The 21,345-nt window shown below is 36.4% G+C and overlaps 1 protein-coding gene across 31 annotated transcripts in view; it reads left to right on the top strand.

Annotated features, from left to right (window-relative positions):
- The window catches only part of BBX (BBX high mobility group box domain containing), a 280,471-nt gene that overhangs the window by 170,157 nt on the left and 88,969 nt on the right, over nt 1–21,345 (top strand). For all 31 annotated transcript variants that reach the window (XM_003776175.5, XM_003776174.5, XM_054551569.2 and 28 more), the window contains 2 exons: nt 9,090–9,260; nt 15,245–15,487. In XM_003776175.5, coding sequence (XP_003776223.1) covers nt 9,099–9,260; nt 15,245–15,487 — 405 coding nt within the window. In that variant the 5' untranslated portion in view covers nt 9,090–9,098. The remainder of the gene's footprint in view (nt 1–9,089; nt 9,261–15,244; nt 15,488–21,345) is intronic.

The raw sequence follows: 21,345 nt of genomic DNA, 5'->3' as shown, positions 1-21,345 counted from the left end.
GTGCTGGCAGAGTGGCCTTGGGCATGCTGCTTAAGGTTTGTCATTCTCAGTTGCTTTATACTTAAGGTATATTCATTGTAGGATCTTTCGCCTAGAGTTGTATTAAGGATTAAAGAAATTAATTCATGTAAAGTGTTTAGCATGTAGCAAATGTTCAATAAAATTTGTGATGATGAAGCAATATTGTATAATGGTCAAAAACCAGACTGTGAAGCCAGACCGCCTGAGTTCAAATACTAGCTTCACCAATTACATGCTAGTAGTGTGATTTATAAACATAATTCATAGCTCACCAAGTGCTCAGTAAATATGTATTCAACTGCATTGACAATAAATGTGGAGATTCCATGAACTTGTCTTCCTGTGCTTTGAGTTCTTGCTAATGTGATGCTTATGTTCTACCCATTTGATAAATGGATATAGTAAAAACCTTTGTTAATTTATAAACTAAAGGGGGCAAAATATGTTATCTCTGCCTCAGTGTTCTCATCTGTAAAAGAAGGGGATAATAGTACCTACCTCTTAGGCTTATTGTAAGTTAAGAGAGTTAATAGATATAATCTCTTACCTCTGGTACATAGGAAGCATTATATATGTCTAGCTAGCATTATCATCATTTATCCTTGCTCGCCATCATCAGTAGGAGTTGAGAAACAGAATTTATAATGGGCACAGTGGGATTGACTATGTAACTGAGTAAGACAAGTAAAAAGGATAAAAGTAAAGAACAAGTGAAAAAGCACTTAAGACCAACCTGAGATTGAAAACTTCTGTAGTAGGGTCAGAACACAGGAGCAGCCAGAAACCTGGGGATAGACCTGAGAAGAAAAATGGTTGGATAAGTTTAGAGTTAGGGTTTATTACTGGACCATTTGTGAAAGTATAAGAGAGCCAGTGAACTGAAGGTATAATAGTACGCTGTTTTGAGAGAATAATGAAAGTCTTTGACAAATAACCAGAGAAGGGAATAAAGGAACATGTTTTAGACAGCTGTTTGGAAGTGACTTTGATTTTATTCTATTTATTACATTGCCTTGTCACTTTGCTTGTTTCTTTTCTCTCTCCTTTCCCATCCAAACAACCTTTCCTGGCTTGTTATTTCTTCTTCTCTGCATATTTCAAGTCTTATGTCCCTTCTGCCTTGTAGCAAAACAACATAAAGAAACGCGTAATAAGAAAGCAGAGAAGTATTGTTTCTATGTTCAATTCTCCACATATTCACTGAACATCTATTCCCTGTCTAGCACAGAGATCTTTGCTCTGACAGATCCAAAAAAAGCATCTGGCATGTTCATTACCCTCAAGGGTCTCTGTGGGAGGAATTCACATGAAATCATTATACATACATTGTACAGGAAAATGATAATTGTCATACAATCAAGTGTCAAAAATTATGGCACAGCCATTAAGTGTTGCAGTGATCAAAAAAGGTGCTCAGAAAGGAGAGAGACATGAGCTGAGGCAAACACAGCCTTTAAGAAATGGATGTTCGGAGAGGCCTTTCATAGGGAGGGAGAATGGGGGTATGGGGGACGGTGTGCAGGCCTGGGAGAGCAGAGAAAGGACTGCGCAGAAGTATGTGGCGGGTGTGGAGAGCGGGGCAGGCACCAGCCCAGCAGGAGGTGAGTTGAATGGGAGGTAAGGCTGGACACTTAACCCTTACAGAGCATAGCTCAGCAGGTAATCAATACATATGTGTTCAGCTGCATTGAGAGTAAAGGAGGAGGAGACACCCATGAGCTTATCTTCTTGTGTTTCAGCTTCTTGTCAATGTGATCATTATGTCCTAGCCATGTAATAAGTGTATATAATAAAAACCTTTGTGAATTTGTAAACTAAAAGAGGCAAATACTTTTTTGTTAGGTCCGCTGAAGAATAGGAATTCGGTGACTTTTTGATTAAGAATGTAAACACCTCCGTAAAATTATAGGAAAACAGAAGGTTGCATTTTTGGAAGGTGTGGTGGGGAACATAGTCCTAGCTTGCTACTGACTTCTCTATGTGTATAGCTTTTCCTCCTCAAGCCACCTCTTTGGATGCCTTGTCTCTTTCAAGGTAGCTTTTGTCTCTCTTTGTAGCCTAGAACAGCATTCCATTTGAGAACCATGTTAAGCTGTCCCAAGGCTAAGTGTCGTGGAGTGCAGGTATTAGAGATCTTAAAACTACGTATTTCTTTATGAGTTAAAGGCAGAGGGACCAGAACTGCCAGTACAGCTAAGCCCTTCTTTGAATAGTGGGTGCCTTATTAGTATTCATGAAGAGCATATCGATAACATCTTGACAGAGTTAAAGTTTCAACTTGAAGAGCTACTGCTTTTCAATAAGGAACATATTTAAAGACACTTTTTGCGTGACTAGTGAGTGAATTGCTTCTAAAATGAGAGTATTACTTTATTGAATGAGATATTTTTCATGTAATCTGTCTACAGTTTAGAATTGTCATTAGAATTACAATAAATAATAATGATTAGCACTTGTAGGGCTTTTATCTTCAAAGAGTTTTAGAGTTAATCCAATTTAATTGTCACTTGGCATCATCAGAGATGTGTACTTGCTTTTCTGCCATGAAAAGTGGTGTTCCCTTACCAGCCCCTTAATGCTTCCTTTTGGTATTTTCATGGCCTATGAGCTGTTTGTTCTATAGGAAATAGAGAGTTGGCAGATTGAAGAACTTTATATTAGAGCTCTTTTTCCCAGGTAAGCATTTGGGTTCTTTGAGCTAGGTTTCCTGGGTCCAGTTCCAACTCCTGTACTTGCCATGTTACCCTGTGCACGTTACTTAACCCTGTTGCTTTAAGTGGAATTCATCACAGTAACTGCATCAGAGTGTTTTTGTGAGGATTAAATGAGAAAGTAAACATGTAGCAGTTAAATATTTAATAAATGTTAGTTGCATATTAGAATTTAAAAAAAAATTTAGGAGCATGTCATTCTGAGAAGTCATATGTGGTTAAGTGTTAGATGAGGAAGTTATAAGCCAATAAATACCCTTTTCAGAAACTACTGTGTAGTAGGCTCCGTGCTAGGCACTGAGACGGAAAAGGTAGTGATGGCATCTGCACTCTGAAGGTCACAACCTTTTGTGGACGTGGAGATGTCTTAATCCATTTTATGTTGCTATAACAATACCACAAACTGAGTAATTTATAATGAACAAAAGTTTATTTGGCTCACAGTTCTGGAGGCTGGGAATTACAAGAGCATGGGGCCAATATTTGGGGAAGTCTTTTGTGCTGCATTATTCCATGGCGGAAGAGCAGGAGAGGATGAGAGTAAGAAGGGGCTAAACTTGCTTTAATAACAAACCCACTCTAGTGATGACTAATTCACTCCCACAATCACAACATTAATCCAGTCATGAGGGCAGATCCCCCATGACCACATTGCCTCTTGTTAGGCCCTACTTCCCAACACTGTTACACTGGGGATTACCTTTGGAGGACACATTTCAATCAAAGCGGGGTGCAGGGGAGTTGTCAAAACACTATGATAAGTGCTTGACCTAACAAAGTCAAGTACAATCAAAGCTCATAGCAGAGTGATGGACTTTGACTTAGGGCTTTCAGATAAAAGAAGAGATATTTGACCCGGGTCTTGGAGGATGAGAAGGACTTTAAGAGAAAATGGGAGACTTTTAAGGTGAGAAGGAGAAAGGCTTCAAATTTGGAGTATTTGCTGTTTTCTGTGGCAGCAGGACCCCTTGAAAGACTGAAAGTAAGGTGTGACTTGAATGTCCCAGAACTCTTTAGAAAGAATGAAAGCAGGTGGGTCCAATTTATGTGGAAGTACTAGAGTTTCCACTATGTTACAGTGTCTTTGGGCTGGTTTTTCCTCTCCTCCGTAGACTCTGGAGAAAGCGTGCAGTTTTATAGTCTTAATTGGACCCAGAAGAGGCCCTGTTTGTGGTTAGAATATGTAGTTGTCTAGCAGTGGTATTTAATGGGCCTCCCATACTCTCCTGTTTCACTGGGCGTGAATTTTAATGACCGGGATTTGAGTGGAATTTCATTGGACTTTTAGGAAACAGTTTAAAATACCACCGTGACACAGTTCAGTGTATACTAATGTTTTAATGATTAAAGTGTAACTGATTGCCTAAATTGTAAGACAAGACAATAGATGAGAGGATCTTATTCACAAAATTTATGACGGTGCCAAGGCACTGTTTCTGACTGTGTATCACTCAGACAAAGGAAAGGAAACTCTCCATCTTTCTTTTTCAGTTTCTGAGGCTGCAGATTATATCGTCTGGGCAGCATATGGACCGCTATCAAATGGGAGACATCTGTGCTCCTTTTTGAATGCCATCTTAGGATGAGTTTAAGTGAGCAGATGCTGCCTGTTAATCCCATGCTTCCCAGTCTAAAAAGCTTGTTGAGTAAAGGGGGATTTGCCAACAGTGAACGAGAATCTTCTAGACACTGTGCTGGGTATTATATATGTGTTCTCACAGTAGAGCTATTATTATTTAGTTTTAACATGAGGAAAGATCAGCACAAGTATTAACCTTCCAACAGGTAGTTTGTGGTAGAGGCAGGATTCTAAAGGAAGTCTATCAGGCTCCAGTGTCCTTTTTTTTTTCTTCTTTTAATAAATATGGCATTTGCTTTGTACTGTTTCCTTGTAAAATCTTTCTTCTTTAAGTTTCTCATGAAGTCTGACTTCAGTAAAGGTCCTTCATGAATGGGCTTGCTACTTTTTTTTTTTTAATACAGAGTCTCACTCTGTAGCCAGGCTGGAGTGCAGTGGCATGATCTCGGCTCACTACAACCTCTGCCTCCTGGGTTCAAGCGATTCTCCTGCCCCAGCCTCACGAGTAGCTGGGACTACAAGTGCATGCCACCAACAACCAGCTAATTTTTGTATTGTTAGTAGAAACAGGGTTTCACCACGTTGGCCAGGATGGCACAATCATTTAACCTCGTGATCCGCCCGCCTTGGCCTCCCAAAATGCTGGGAGATTACAGACGTGAGCCACCACGCCCGGCTTGGGCTTGCTACATTTGAAGAATATAATTAAATGAAATTTTTCCTAATCTGTCAATTTACATTGAATTCAGTACAGTGAATGTCTATTTAGGGTCACCTGTCCTGCCATACATAGAAAGGGGGCAAAGGGGGTACATATGGGTTGGTTTTTTTTCACAAGATAAATGTTGGTAGGGGGCTTTATATCATCATTTGACAGTCTCAGCAGCATAATTTGATGATATTTAGTTTTTCAAGTACAGAGTCCATTGATAGTTAAATAACCTGATTTCAATTATTCTAAAATTGCAGTGCAGAATGGAAGAATAACTCCTTTTGAATGAAGTCCAACATTTGCTTCATTTACTGCATATAGGTTATTAGCTTAATTTGCTCTTGTTCTAAGACCAAGAAACCAAACTTTAAAATGTGTGGGCTTTTTAGTGGCAAAATAATTACAAGATTAGTCCTTTGTCACTTCAAAAATTAACAATTTTACCTCCTCCTCATTGTTGAAGTAAGATGAGTGATAACATTGTCTCAAAATTATGCTTTCTTTGCCCTTGTCTTTCCCACTTCTTTTCATCTTTTAAAATTATTCTCTCTTGCTTTCTCATTACTTCTGAATCATAATCAGAAACATCATTTCCCTTCACTGTTTTGCCTTCTTTCAATAATTTGAAAATAGATCCATAAGGAATTAAGAAAGAATTAGATAACTATAAATTATTAAAGTACACAGTTTATACTTTGAGGTATTTCATAGTTATTAGATCAATTACAGTACTTTCTTCTTGATTTTTCATCTGAGGTATACCGTTTCCAATTCACTTACTGTTGTATTCATCTTCTGTACCTGCTAAAAATGTACCTACTTTGTTCCAGGCCCTGTGCTAGGGGTTGCCAGCCTTATTTCTCCCCAAGCCTGTGCATCTGGTGGTTCTCAGACATTGCATGCCACCTTGGTCTGTGTGTCTGAGTTGTGAACAGTTTTCAATTCCCTTTTTTTCCCACTTAGAAAAGAATATCTGAATTCAGGAAAGTGTAAGAAATTGTAGTTAATCTTGAAGCTATCCTAGAGAATATAAATAGTGAATCATCATCACAATTTGGCACAGGAGTTTGTATCATTGTTTGTGACAATCCTCACAACTAACTGATCTTAATGATCTGATGTGCCAGGATGTTTCTGAGTATAGTCTTGGACCATTAAGAAAAAGGCCTAGCAATGGAGGTATGATATATCTAAATAATTATAATTCAAGGGAAAATGTGGTAAGTGCCATTAGCAATGTAGAGTCTTTCTAATGTATTTCTGGGTGAGAAAGATTAATTTCTGGAGTATCAGAAAAGACATTTTCTCCAAAGTGGTATATGAGCTACGTGGAAAGAATTAGAAATGAGGGAAGACTGAATGCGATTATTTTGAACCCAGAAAGAAGCCACATATAACCCTCATTAATTTGATTCTTGAGATCCTGTTTTTCTCTTTGAATATTGAAATTATATGTATATACAGAAAGGTGCAACACATACCCACACATATATACATTCACACATAGTTAAATAACAATTTAATTCAAAATTTTGGAGACTAAAGATATATTTTTCTCTTGACATTGGCAATCACTTTACCCTCTTCAGTTGATAGAAGTTGCCTTACTTACAGTTTCCCACTGATTTCTTTTACTATTTAAAATATTAGACCCTCAAATGGGTTTAACTACCACTCAAGCAACTCATCCTGAAGTGATTACTATGTCACAGAAATAACCATTTCGTCTTCTGTCTATACAGCATTGGCATTTCTGGAAATTGAGTTACCTGTGCCAACTTTTATTTGTAGATAGATTGGGAATTGTTAAATGGACTATCAATTCACAAGAAATCTTCTCTTATTAAGAGCACACCAGATTCCTAATTCCATTTAGTTTTTAATAACTTCTTGTATTCTTGAGTCAGCCACACAAGTCATGTAATTGCTTCAGATATTCCAGCATGAGTTTCTTGCTAAGAACGCCACAAGAACATGTTTTTCTTTTCCCCCTTTCTTTTTCTTGACTGGACATAGCTTTTAATAAATTAATGAAGGCCGGGTGTGGTGGCTCACACCTGTAATCCCAGCACTTTGGGAGGCCGAGGTGGGCGGATCACAAGGTCAGGAGTTCGAGACCAGACTGGCCAATATGATGAAACCCCATCTCACTAAAAATGCAAAAATTAGCCGGTTGTGGTGGCAGGCGCCTGTAGTCCCAGCTACTCAGGAGGCTGAGGCAGAAGAATCGCTTGAACCTGGGAGGCGGAGGTTGCAGTGAGCCGAGATCGCACCACTGCACTCCAACCTGGGCGACACAGCAAGACTCTGTCTCAAAAAAGAAAAAAAAATTAATGAGAACTTTTATTAAAAATGAAGATTTTTTAGAAAATGATTTTATTAAAATGAGTTTTATTGTAGCATAATAAATAATCTCATCAATAGGAGACTCAGTAAATTGTAATACATTAATATTTTAGAATATAACACAATTATTTTAAAATTAGAACAATCAATATGTATTGACCTACATAGAAGAATATGACATATGCAGCTTAAATTTTTTAATGGCTGTTTATTGATATATTTGTATATTTAAAAAGATGTAGAATGATATAGTCCCTAAGGACATTGAAATTGCTCAAAGGATAGGCAAGCAGTTGGAAGGAGGTTATTAACAGAAGAGAATCCAGAAATAGGCTCATATACATGTGATAATTTAATGTAGGATAGAAGGAATAGTGAAAAGCTGGATTATTTAATAAATGGTATTGATATAGTTGGCTAGCTATTTTTTAAAAAAAGAATAAGCTAGATCCTTACCTCACTTATTTTATCAAAATGAATCCCAGATTGATCAAGTATTTAAATGTTTAAGTTGAAGTTGTACAAGTTCTAGGAGAAAACATTGGTGAATATTTTTTTGAAGTAAGGAAGACCTAGACATTACCCAGAATCCAGAAACAAGGAAGACAGATAACCTATACCATATTCTCTGAATGGCTTGAGAACTAGATGAATCTTTATATTATGTGTTCATCAATCCCAGTTTCTGTTTTAACATCGTGTTAAAAGTTTAATGGTACCACTTCTCAAGCATTTGGACTAATGCAAACATACTGAGCAAATAGGCTGCTACCTGGTGATTTTAGCAGCTGTACTTGTGTGTGTATTGTCAGCATTCGTGAACCATTTAAACCGATGGCATTTAATTGTTTTGAGTTTTTCCATGACAGTAATTTCTCTTTTAACATTACTTTGAATGAATGAATGAATGAGAAGTAACATCAGAAAAAAAGTTGTGAGAAAACATACAGGAAACTAACATGCAGTTACCTCTGGACCATGGTGCAGGACATGATGGAGAGGGCAAACCTCATTTTATGCTATTTTCACCTGTTTAATAGAAATATGTATTGCTTTTATCATGGAGAAGAACTTTTTTTTTACATCATTGAAAAGTAATTCAGAATTTTAGGCTTCTAAAAGATTTTTGTCACGTTTATAGCTTGGCCATTTCTTAGCTTAGCCAACTGCCCAAATCTAAAACGTTGGATTCTTACAAATTACTCATTTTATTTAGTAATATTGTAAGCACAGATTTAACATGGTATAGAATGCAAAATTCATGTAAATCATTATAGTAAAATCTCCATCAGAGAATGCCTGGGGGGCAAGCCCCTGTGTACTCTTCAACTCTCTTGGGAGGCATCCTTAATGTTCTTCTGATGGGAAATTGAGAAACGCTTCCCTGAGTAAATACACACAGGTGAAGACAACTGGTAACATCCTTAAGCTTACTGGGGTTTTAGGTTCAGAAGCTGTGGAGAGGAGGGAAGTAGATTTCACAAAACGCAAATTTTATTAGCTCCATTTAGCCCACTAAAATGAATGTTTCATTATGTATTTTGGATTCTCACCGAGTCCAGTAAATGAGCTGGTAGATAGTTTAGTCATTAAAATTATAATCTAATTAATGCTAAAGGGAGCTAAATAAACTAATTTTAATCAAATTTACTTTGATTTATCTCGGTGTCTCTCTTTCTCTCTCTGTTTCCCTGTTTCTCTCTTTCTCTTCCTATTACAGATCACAGTAATGAAAGGCAGTAATAGAAATAAGGATCATTCAGCAGAAGGAGAAGGGGTTGGAAAACGACCAAAACGAAAGTGTCTTCAGTGGCATCCATTGCTAGCAAAGAAACTTCTTGATTTTTCAGAAGAGGAAGAAGAGGAAGACGAAGAGGAGGATATTGATAAGGTAAGTCCTATATTTACTATAGAAGTTTCAAGTTTATTAGAGCAAATCATAATATTCTAGAAACAATAGTGAACATGAATGATATTACAAAAGTGTTTCCAAAAGCCTGTATAGCTTGAATCCTATTCAATTACTTAGTTTACATTTTTATTCCAATGCTTGATTGCTCTTAAAGTATTTGTACTTCCTAATATTGTAGACTGAGACACATCCTTTTAAATACGATTTTTGTCACCTAACTAATGATTTGTGGGTAAAATATTCAAATACATTGAGATGGGGATGTTCCTAAAACTTGATGTGCTCATCTGACGTTCTACCCTGTGGCTCTTCTGGCCTCTCTGTCTTGGCTTCTGGCCTCGCCCTGCTACCTAGAACTGCTCCCTTTGTCTCTATCCGTGGTCTTCACAGCTTCTGGATGCACTTGCCCCCAGTCTTTATGATGACTCATTCCTCCTAGTCCTTTCTCTGGCATCAGGCCTCAGCAGCTGGCTCTTCAGTCACATAACCATGCGGGTGACTTAAGAAATCATCTCAAGTGTTCGTCCCACCCAACTCATTCAAAGTCAAAGGATTTTCTTCATGGCACTTATTGCTATTTGCCATGTATTTAGCTGTATACTTATTTATGTCTGTCTTCTCTCAGACCAGAATAGAAGCTCAGTATAAGAACAGGGGCCTTGCCTGTCTCGTCCTTTCCTCTTGCCTCAGAAATGAGAATGGTGCCTGGCACATAGTAGGTATTAAATATAGATGTGTGCTGAATGAAAGAATAAATGAGTACATATTTTGTGTCACTACGAATTTTATAAACATGTTTTTAATATTTTTGAGGCCTTCGACATCCATTCAGTCTCTCTTGGCTTTCAGCAGGAATTTAAAACATTTTTCCTCTTTTTCAGACATCATCTGGATACCCTCTAAGGTCTCTCTTACTAGTGACCTTTTCTCCTTTTTCACAGAGAAAATAGAGGCCACCAGAAGTTACTCTTTTAGCTTCCTGTACACATCTATGTAATTGTCTCACTCCTTACTAATCTTTCCTTCCACTTTTCCTGTTTCAGAGAAACAGGTTTTATTCTTCTTACTTGAGGGTATTATCAAGCTTATACTTAATTTCATTTTTTAAACACATTTGCATGTGTTGATCACTTGGTCATTGAAGCAGTCTCCTGTTTCCATGAGGGCACCCACTCCTGTTTCTCTTTCTTCTTTCCTTTGGCCACCCACACCTGTTTCTATTTATCCTTTCTTTTTCTTTTTTGAGAAAGGGTCTCACTCTATTGGCCAGGCTAGAGTACAGTGGCACCATTTCAGCTCACTGCAGCTTCCGTCCACCTCCCGGGCTCAAACAGTCTTCCCACTTCAGCTCCCTGAATAGTTGGGACCACAGGCACACACCACTAAGCCCAGCTAATTTTGTTTATATTTTGTAAAGACAGGGTCTCACTATGTTGCCCAGGCTGGTCTGGAACTCATGGCTTCAAGCAGTCCTCCCTTCTCAACCTTTCAAAGTGCTGGGATTATAGGCACAAGCCACCATGTCTGGCCCTTCTTTCTATTTCTACCTTCCCCACTGTTCCTTCCTAGTTTCTTTCAGTTAATGTCCCTGCATTATTTACCCCTCAAATGATTATGTTCTCTAGGCCTCCAATCTTAATTTCTACCTCCATCCTGGACTTTTCTTCTGAACTCTGGACTCATATTTCTATTTACTTGGCATATCCATTAGTTATCAACTAGAAATCTCAGTTTGAATGAATTCAAAATTAAGCTTTTGCTTTTCTTCTCCCAACTTTCTCCTGCATCTTCCCTTTCTCAGTAAAGGGCAACTACAACATTCCCATTTGTCAGACCTGAGACCTTGTAGTTCATACTTTGCTGCTTCATTTTGCTCAAACTTCACATCCATCCATTAGCAAATCCTCTCAAACTCTACCTTCAAGATATGTCCACAGTTTTGTTGCCCTTTTAACAGTTCCTTCCTGTACCACCTTGATCCAAGCCACCACCCTTTCTAGCAGAGATTACTGTATCTACCTCCCTCTCTGCCGGCCTCTGCTCTTGCTCTTCTGTGGTCCATTCTCAACAAAGCAGCCAGAGGAATCCCTTCAAAATGTAAGGCCAGTTGTGCTGCTCCTGTTTCTATGAGAGCAGGGACTGTGTGTGCTCACTGCTCTCTGTGCTCACTGTGTGCTCACAGCACCTAGAAGAGTGGCTGGCTCATAGCAGGAACCCAGTAAATACTTATTGGGGGAGGGATTAAAGTCATTGAGTCCTCTTCTCTTTTCACTCACACTCAGTGGTCTAGTCCATACTTTTAGTCTTAGCACCGTCTGTATATTGGTATCTCATATTGTTATCCTGCAGACATAGGTATCCACACAGCATTCCCCATAGGCACTTCAAATTCAGCCTACCCAGCACTGATCTTTCTACTCTCCACCAGGCCTGATTTCTCTCATTTGAGAACAATTATTTTTTGTTGTATATGAAGAAACTTTGCCACCCAAGCCAGAATCACTCTTCCTTTTTCTGCCTTCAGATCCAATTAGTTACCAGCCACTCTTGGCTCTGCCTCATAAATATTGTCCCTGTTCTCACTTCTCTGTTCCCATTACTGCTGCCTAGATTTCAGCCTTATCCCTTTTTTGCCTGGGCAGCTGGAATAGATTTTTAACTGGGTTCTCTAGTTTGGGTTGCTTCTGGTTTTACTCGTAAAATTCATGCTGTTGTTAGAAGTTATCTCCTTAAAATGCAATCTAATGATGTCCCTCCACTGCTTAAAATCACTCATGGCTCTCAATTACATCGATCCAGCTGTGGGAACTAGTGTTGATTTTTCTTAGAAAATATTAATGAGGTCCTGGGGAAAGAAAAATAAGTTCTAAACTCTGAGAGAGTTTTTATTTCTATTTTGTTATTCATGTATTTATGTATTTACTTTTTGATTAATAAAATAATCACATTAAATAGCAATTAAAACATTTTTCGATGTTCATAGTTGGCAGAATGAAAAGTTCACAAACTGTGTCAAATCAAATGTTTTTATTGGTCCATACAGTTCCAAACTACTGGTTTACAGGATCAAATGCATGCGTTTAAATATGGTAGAGCACATAACTTCATGAAGTGGCACAGATCATCTTCTTCATCCTTGTCTCCCAAAGCCCTGTTCTCTTTTACATACCAGTGCTGTTGAACTGCAAGTTGATGTTCAGATAAACCAGCGAGACTTAATCCCTGTTAGTTCCCCATGTCTCTCCATTGACGACCTGACACATTCTAATTTGTTTCTCCTTTTTTTAGTTTTTAATTTTTTAATTTTTTTAAATAATTTTTTTCTTTCTTTCTTTCTTTTTTTTTTTTGAGACAGAGTCTTGCTCTGTCGCCCAGGCTGGAGTGCAGTAGTGCAATCTTGGCTCACTACAGCCTCCTCCTCCCAGGTTCAGGTGATTCTCCTGCCTCAGCCTCCAGAGGAGCTGGGATTACAGGTGTCCGCCACCACGCCAAGCTAACTTTTGTATTTGTAGTAGAGACTGGGTTTCACCATGTCGGTCAAACTGGTCTTCAACTCCTGACCTCAGGTGATCCACACCCCACCTTGGCCTCCCAAAGTGCTGAGATTAGAGCCACCACACCCAGCCTGATTTGTTTCTCAAAATTTAGCTCAGGCAACGTTTTCCAGGGAGGCCTTCTTGCACTTCTTCCCATCCACTAGTGCTTTGTTATCTTGCTGGTTTCTTGTTGCAGTCAGCACACTGCTTTTAAATTTATGTTTATATGGTTTTTCCCCCTTCCAAAACATGAGGTCCTTTGTCCGTCTGTTACACGTTGAATTTTATAATTTAATAACTGAATGAAAAGTTACTCTTTTCTGAAGGGGAAGTATAATTGCTTCTTCATCTAATATATTAATAGTACACTTTTTAGTTTTTTTTAGCTTCCTAGTTTCAGAATGCTAAATAAAGCTCCCTTGAAAAATGCAAATTATTGTTACCATTATATACATAATGAGGAAGATAAATATGTAGCCTTCACCCCCAATAATAATTCCTAACATATTTCCAGATTAGATGGCTATGACCTCAAGATTTTTTCTGTACTCTTTGTGTTTGAAGATAATTAATGGTTAATTGATTGCATTTGCAATACTTAACGGCAAAAGACTTTTTTTTTTTTTTGAGACGGAGTCTCGCTCTGTCACCAGGCTGGAGTGTAGTGGCGTGATCTTGGCTTACTGTAACCTCCGCCTCCTGGATTCAAGCAATTCTCCTGCCTCAGCCTCTCAAGTAGCTGGGACTACAGGCACGTGCCACCATGCCCAGCTAATTTTTGTATTTTTAGTAGAGACAGGGCTTCACCATGTTCGCCAGGATCGTCTCAATCTCTTGACCTCATGATCCTCCCACCTTGGCCTCCCAAAGTGCTGGGATTACAGGCGTGAGCCACCGCCTGGCCAAGACTTTTTAAAAATACCAGTTGGATTAAGCAGGTGATTAGTCCTAAAGTATCTGCTTGTAACAATTGCCCAATAAACATTGTAATAAAAGAACATGGTTGCCTTACAGTTGTGATTCTCAAAGAGTGATCCTCAAACCAGTAATATCAGCATCACCTGGGAACTTGTTAGAGCTACAAATTCTCAGGACCCACTCCATACCTCAGAATCGGAAACTCTGGGAATGGGACTTAGAACCTGTCTTTTAACAGAACCTCCAGGGATTCCAATGCATACTCGAGTTTAAGAATTAACCACTCTGCTGCATAATGCAGACTAATGGTTACAAGTTGAGGATTGCTAATCCAAAAATTCGAAACACTTCTGGTCCCAAGCATTTTAGATAAGGGATACTTAATCTGCAACTTGTCCTTCTTGATTTTAATTTTGAAACCAGAAATTAAGGAAATGGGCTTAGTAAACATTGTGGACTTCTGTTTATAGTTACATTGTTTCTAAGAAACATTATAGAATCATTTTTGCCTTAGAAAATATTTTACAATCATAATATGTTCTGAGATTCTGTAATCAGAAATGGGCTTTAAGAAAGTTAACCTGGCAGCCATGTGCAAGAAGTATTGTAAAGAAGATGAAAAACGGGAAGACTAGGCATAGGCCAAAGTGGTACTAGGGCAGTGGGAATGAGAATCACCCAGATGGAATGGACAGATTCGGAGCTTTGTAGAAGTCCTCGAAGACCTTGAACGATAATTGAATGAAGTGTAGGAAAAAAGAGGATTCAAAATTGATTTTGAAGGTTTAAGCCTAGAGGAGTTTATTCCTATCACCAGAGTATTTCACTAAACAAGAAAGCTTGAAATGTATAAGTTTGAAGATTTATTGTGTAGTTCTTTCAAATAACCATGTTAAATATCGATTTTGATTTTTTTACACTACAAGACTCTACTTGTGATGCTTGCAGAAACATTGAGTAGTCTGTATTACCTTTTTATGTCTTACTTTCATGTTAAATATTCTCATATTATTAGCTATAGAAAAAGGCACTTTTCAAAGCAGAGAAAGACACAGCTACTATTCATATATTTTATGTGGATATTGTTAATCTTGATGCCCATTAACCATAGAATGGGTTTATTCATTCATTCACCAATTAGTTAAGTACTAATATTATATCAGACATTGAGCTACGCACTATGGTTGTAAAGGTGAATAAGAGCTTTTGTCCTCAAAGAGCTCACTGTTTAGTGAGAGAGAAAAAAATGTAAGCAATTATAACACAATGTAATATATGCTGTAATAGAGACATGCACAGGTTGCTATAGAAACTAAGCAGAAGGAGACATCATAAGTTAGTTACCAACCATGAACAGTGGTTGTTGATTTTTTAAAATTATATTTTTTTCAATGTGTAAGTTGTTTAAATGGAGCTAAGAAAAAATACAATTTGCAAACCAAGACTAACTGTTAAATCAAAATTATCCAAAATATGTTAAAGATCTGGCTTTGTTTTTGGTGGTAATAGGTTCAACTTCTTGGGGCCGATGGCCTAGAGCAAGATGTTGGTGAAACTGAAGATGATGAATCACCAGAGCAGCGAGCCCGGAGACCAATGAATGCATTTCTTTTATTTTGCAAACGCCATCGCTCTCTTGTACGTCAGGAACACCCCAGGCTTGATAACCGAGGTGCTACCAAGATACTAGCTGATTGGTGGGCTGTTCTTGATCCAAAGGAAAAGCAGAAATACACAGACATGGCCAAGGAGGTAGGTTACAATGACAAAGTATTCTGATAGCTAAAAGCAACCAGTCCTGAAACTCCTAGTCAACAAATATGAAGCACCTGTTGAAGGTCTAGCAATGAGAAGGTGAATCGTGAATCAGATGTTAAGTAAAAACATAAGCGCTTTCTTTGTATGACTTGTTCCTGTTCCTGTGTTCCAAGTCCATGTGGAAATGCTGGTGGAGGTGCCAAGAACAATATATTAACAAGAAGTTTTTTTCTCATTGTCTATACCCCACTGATTGATATAAGGGATTGATTTATTGTGAAGGTTTATTATGAATGGTTTACAGTGAATGATGATTTGTTTATTTATTATGGTAATTTATTATAAATGGTGATTTTTTTTCTTTTTTAAGTTTTTCTAGAAACTCTACTTTTATTGTCAGAGAATGCCCATGGTAAAGTTGACAATCTTAGGTTACTCTAGTTATATCATGGGAAAGAGTCTTGATCTAGTTCTGATGCTAAATAGCTTTGTGGCCATATCCATAAGTCATCCTCTGCATCTCAGCTTCTTTTTTTTTCTTTCCTAATGTTATTGGAATGAGAAAGTTGGACAAAGATTTGTATCCTTTCTAGTGCTAACATTTTTTTGATTTTGTAATAAACAAAATTATCAAGAAATATGCTTTGACTTGTTTCTGTTCTGTAGGTAGTGCTGCATGAATATTTAAAACCAATAAATGATTGAATACCAGTGGAACAAGATGTACTGCAAGGTGTGCATGCCCGTAAATACTGTGTAGGCAGTAGTTAGTGGGACGCATTTCCATGCAGGAAGGCTATTCAGAAAGGTGGGACATTAATCACTTCCAGAATGATAGCAGTTACTGAATTTCTTCAAAAATTGTATCATGGTTCTTTTACTGTATTTGGAATTAATGTGAGACCATTATACACTTAAATATATTGTGATGGATTTAGCTCCAAGTAAGGGATAAGCAAAGCAATATTACTGTGGCTAAACTTGAAAGGAATAATTCTAACATTATTTCCTCAGTGTTCCAACTTGTAAAAAGATCTTGATTCATGAAAACCCCTGTCACCCAAACACTTGGTTAAGTTTTATCAAAAAATGAGCCAGCAGGGGACAAAATACAGAGTTTCAAGACATTTTATTAGATATCTCAGTATGTGAAAAAATAATTCTTCCAGGTGCTATGCCTTTATTGAGTTAATTAGCTAAAAACATAAATATTAAACATAAAAATTTAAAAAAAAAATAAAAATTTCTTAAGAAATGTTCATGGAAATTTGAATCTAAATTATTAGCATAGTTGCTACTATGAATTAGAATTATTAATTAGCATAATTATTAATTATATCAGTGTTTATAATTATATTAGTATAATTAATTTTATTAGTAGTACTATAACTATTAATTGTAATAGTATTAATGATTATAATATTGTTATAGTATTAATAATTATAAATATAATTATTATAATTATATAATTAATCATACAAGACTTCAAGAATTGACTGTTAAAGACAAGATTTTAACTATATAGGGCCTGTGGAAAATTTGAAATCAATTACAGTAACCTACATGATTTTAAATATTTCATTAGATTTCCATAGCATAACAGTAATGAACAGTAAAACTTTCCCATTAAATAGCCTTACATTTTTCATAGTCATGCTTATATAGTAAAATAAATAATTATCTGAAACCTCTTAGGGAAATGCATAAGCTTCCTATAATTAAATACTACAGTTTGTTTTAGATTGCTGTTTTTGGATAACATGCAGCCTGTCCCCAGTATATTGTTTGTTTTTTCTTAAAAACTCCTAATTTACAAACCCAATAGGTGGCCACTTTTAAGAAGAGGAAGTATTATTTTCATACAGGAAATCCCTTACTAATTACTTAATTAGGTTCACAATATTTGCCATTGTGGCACTAAAATGAAATCTGTTAAGGTGGCCCAGTGCAATCTAAGTGTGAAGACTGTAACTGGATGTTCCACGTTATAATTTGCCTTGTTTGTAGTTGCTGTTACGAAATGTTGCCTCATTTCTACTGCAAAGTGTAGAAGATTCAGCTACTTTCAAAATTATTACACAATTGTTCTCTAGTCATAAGTGATTCCTATTTGTTTCAACTTACTTTCTAAATGGTTTTGCAGTTACGTTAAAGGGCGTGTAATTGTGCTGGTGCTTTTTGTGTTAATATTGCAGCCTTAATTGGAATGTCAGTTCAGTGAACAAATACTTAATAAGTGCCTTCAATTTAACCAGGTTTTGTGATAGTTGCTAGTGATACAAGGCCGTTGATAAATATGGTCTGTTTTTCAAGGCTCCCCCAACACACAATCATTTTTAAAACTCTTTTTAGATGTGTAACCTTTAAATTTTAAACCTCAAATTTTAGATGTTGTCTGTTAGGGTGCAAGACAGATTCTTTCAGCGTAGTGTGTGGATGTGGATGTGAATGCTTAGGTGGTGTTTGCAAGTATCTGTCCTGCCATTATCAGTTGAGTGAGAAATGTTTCCTTTTTCTTGTTGTTTTTTAAAAAAGTATATTTTAAAAGCAAGAGTGAGTAATAATACAACTTTGAAAGGATTGTTTGTTTACCTGTTCATGAAAATTTCCTCTGACCCCTTTCCTTGCTCCTGATTATCTTATATTATTGCATCTGGTAAGATAAAGCACCTGTTCTGGGATTTGTTTTTAGTTTCTTAAATTATTGCCCAGTACTAATTTGCATTGTGTTCTCTGATGAACCTTATTAGAGCAATAATTCACTAGTAATTTTTAAAAGAGTATTCTAAGGATACAACCTGAGTTGCTTTCTTAAATTCAGTAATGTACATGATGATGCGGTGTTGTGGATGTTCACAGGTTCTAATTTTTGAATGTGTGACTGCCTGTTAGGAGATACAAAACAATTATATCTTTCCTTTTAACATCTTCATGTATGTACTCTTACAGGAATACAAATCTGTGCATTTTTGCCTACAATACTGCTGGAACCTTCTATTTGTCATTTAAACTAATTATCATAATGAATTGAGGATAAACTGAGAGGATCACACATCTTGAACTTCAGCTAGAACAGAGTACAAAGAGGAGGGGAGGATTTGGAAAGCTTAAACAATTTGAATGACCTTTATCATACCCACTGTTTTAGCATCAGAGGCGTGAGGCAGAATGTGTGCATTTATTGATTGATTGGTTCTTTTTGTGCTTAGCATATAAAGTAAGCACCAACCTGTAAAGTGAGTTATGATTATTCCCATTCTTCAGAGCAGGAATCTAAGGCTCTGAAGGAGTTAGTGTCTTGACCAACCATACGTTTAGTATACAGTGGAGCTGGGATATTCTTTCCCATTTGACTCCTGTTTGTTCTTCTAATACGTATATCACCCTACCCACTTTAGATGCCTGAAAGATAAGTATATTTGGGTAATTATGGCAAGAATGATAACAATAAAATGTCATGAGTCTTACGGGAAGAATCTGCTTGTGCTGGGGAGGGAAGTGGGTGGAAGTGGATCAGGAAAGGCTTTATAAAGTAGGCAGAATTTGGCCTGAGTTTTTGTATAAGGATTCAGAGAGAAGGAAAAGGGTAAGAGTAGAAGTGGGAAACTGAAATCAATTTCAGGAACCAGATAGTTTGTTTCACCTGGAGCCTAGGTTATACATAGAAGAGTAACGGAAAATGATGATATAAAGGTAAATAAGGCAAAAGACACGAGAGACCAGACTTAAAAGTTTGGAGGTTCAGCTGTATGCCAATAAAACAGCTGTGGGATTAAATGTAATAAAATGCAACTTGAAGGTGAACTATAATGGCCCTTTGAAAGTGTTGGTATCTAATTTTGTCAATACTCTGGGAAAGGTTTTCACCGCCACAAAACTCCATGGGTTTTTTATTGATTAGTTCTTTCATATTTCTTCAAGACAAAATGAATCTATTTTTGATTATTTATTTTCAGCTGAGATAATTTTTGTAAAGACTATTCATTCCCTTGTTTTGGGTTCATCAGATATAGACTCCTCCAAAGAAAATACTCTCTCATTTACTCTTGTATTATAATCTGGAGAACTTTTCTTAAGTCTTATGCATCATGCTTACCAAATAGTATAATTTGTATTCTTGCAAGCATGCTATAGCACTTTGCCTATTAGAGTAGCACCTCATTTATCCAGCATTCTGAGAAACAGCTGCTATACCTAAGTGATTTCCACATAGATGAAATTTTACTCTTCTTTTAAAAACCTTTATTTTATATATTTATCCTAGAAATTTCATCAAAATTTTGTTTACGTACTTTCTCAAAGTATTCAGAACATCTTTTGACTTTTTTTTGAAACCTTTAACACACTATTTCCACAGGAATTACTTTATGATCTATGACTTGGTGAGACTTTTATGAATAATGTTTTGTCTATATAGTAATTCTCAACTATTTTATTCCTTGAATTTCCTCTCTGCTTTCCCATAGTTGGTTTTTTTTTTTTTTGCGGGGGTTGGGGGTTCCACCCTCAGCTAGCACTTGCCATTTCTCTCCTCCGTCAGCCCCTTTTGGCTACTTCTAATCAAATGGCTTACACTTTTTGAGTATGGTTTAATTAGGGGCCCTACCACATTTGTGGGGTATACATAGTAAACCTAAAGGATGTGTGCTTTGTGTTTCACAACATTCCTTGCTTCTGAGACCTTTTCAATTCCTGTGTTCCAGATATTAGAACTTTCTTACTATGTTTAAAGAAATATTCAGATGTTTGCTTTTGGAATGATAATAACTGTGAATATTGCTGTATCATGTCCAGCTTCTTAACATTTAAATGTTTATAAACTCATTTTATTAAGTTAAATTATTAAATTCTAACTCATTTAACCTCCCTTCTCATACTGTTTTGAATTGCCACGTCTGTAAAATGGCAATTAAGATACCTGCCCTCACAGAGTTGATGTAAGATACAAATAAGGAAATATATGTACAAGCATTACATAAAGTTTAAAACTCTATACAAATGTTAGTTTTAGGGTTATTTCTGATACGCAGCTTTATGTTGGTTTCTGTTTCATACTTCTCTAAATGATTATTATTTTTATTTTGAACTGTTAATACATTGAAGGGCTACTAAAATGCAAAATTAGTCTTTGAAACACAAAAATGAACAAAACTAAAAATATCACTTGCCCAATTTGGCCAATACTGTCCAGTGTTATTAATAGCCTCTAGCAACATAGATGTTAATTAAGTGAACTATTTGATTTTGAAATATTAGTCCATTTGCCAATTGTTAAGTAAACACTTGTATTTAAATATTCAAATAAATTTATAGACTATAAAAACTCCATAACTAGTGAATAATAAATTGAGAATTTAAACTCTGTCTCTCAAAACTCGTTTTGGTATTTGGTTTCAGATGTTAATTTTTAGATTGACAGATCTTAGTAGACAGACCACTGTCTACTTTTAAAAAGCAGTAAAATTATATTTTTAAATAAATTCTGAAATTTCAACTTTTGAAATTGATTAAATTTCACACTGATTAAACTGACTCTTCTCGTAATTACTCAAATTAAGGAGTAAAATTATACTTGTAAAAAAACTACTATTGCCATAATAATTTTCACCCTTATAGCCAAATGAAGTAGCCAGTTTCCTTGCTTTCAAATTTTCATTTATGACATTACCACAACACAACAACCAAATAATTTCCTGGTCACATATTCAAACCACTTTTTCAAGTGTATAATTTCTGTTGGAGTGGTTTTATTATGAAAGTTTTGCAGGTTTAATGTAGAACTTAAAATACTGTTGTTCAGTCAAACCATAAATTTAATTCAATTTTCTGTCAGTGAAATAGTCTAACTTTCT

The sequence above is a fragment of the Pongo abelii genome, chromosome 2 (assembly GCF_028885655.2).
Source record: "Pongo abelii isolate AG06213 chromosome 2, NHGRI_mPonAbe1-v2.0_pri, whole genome shotgun sequence".
Lineage (NCBI taxonomy): Eukaryota > Metazoa > Chordata > Mammalia > Primates > Hominidae > Pongo > Pongo abelii.
Note: the sequence above shows the minus strand (reverse complement) of the source record. Positions and strands in the feature narration are given on the sequence as shown.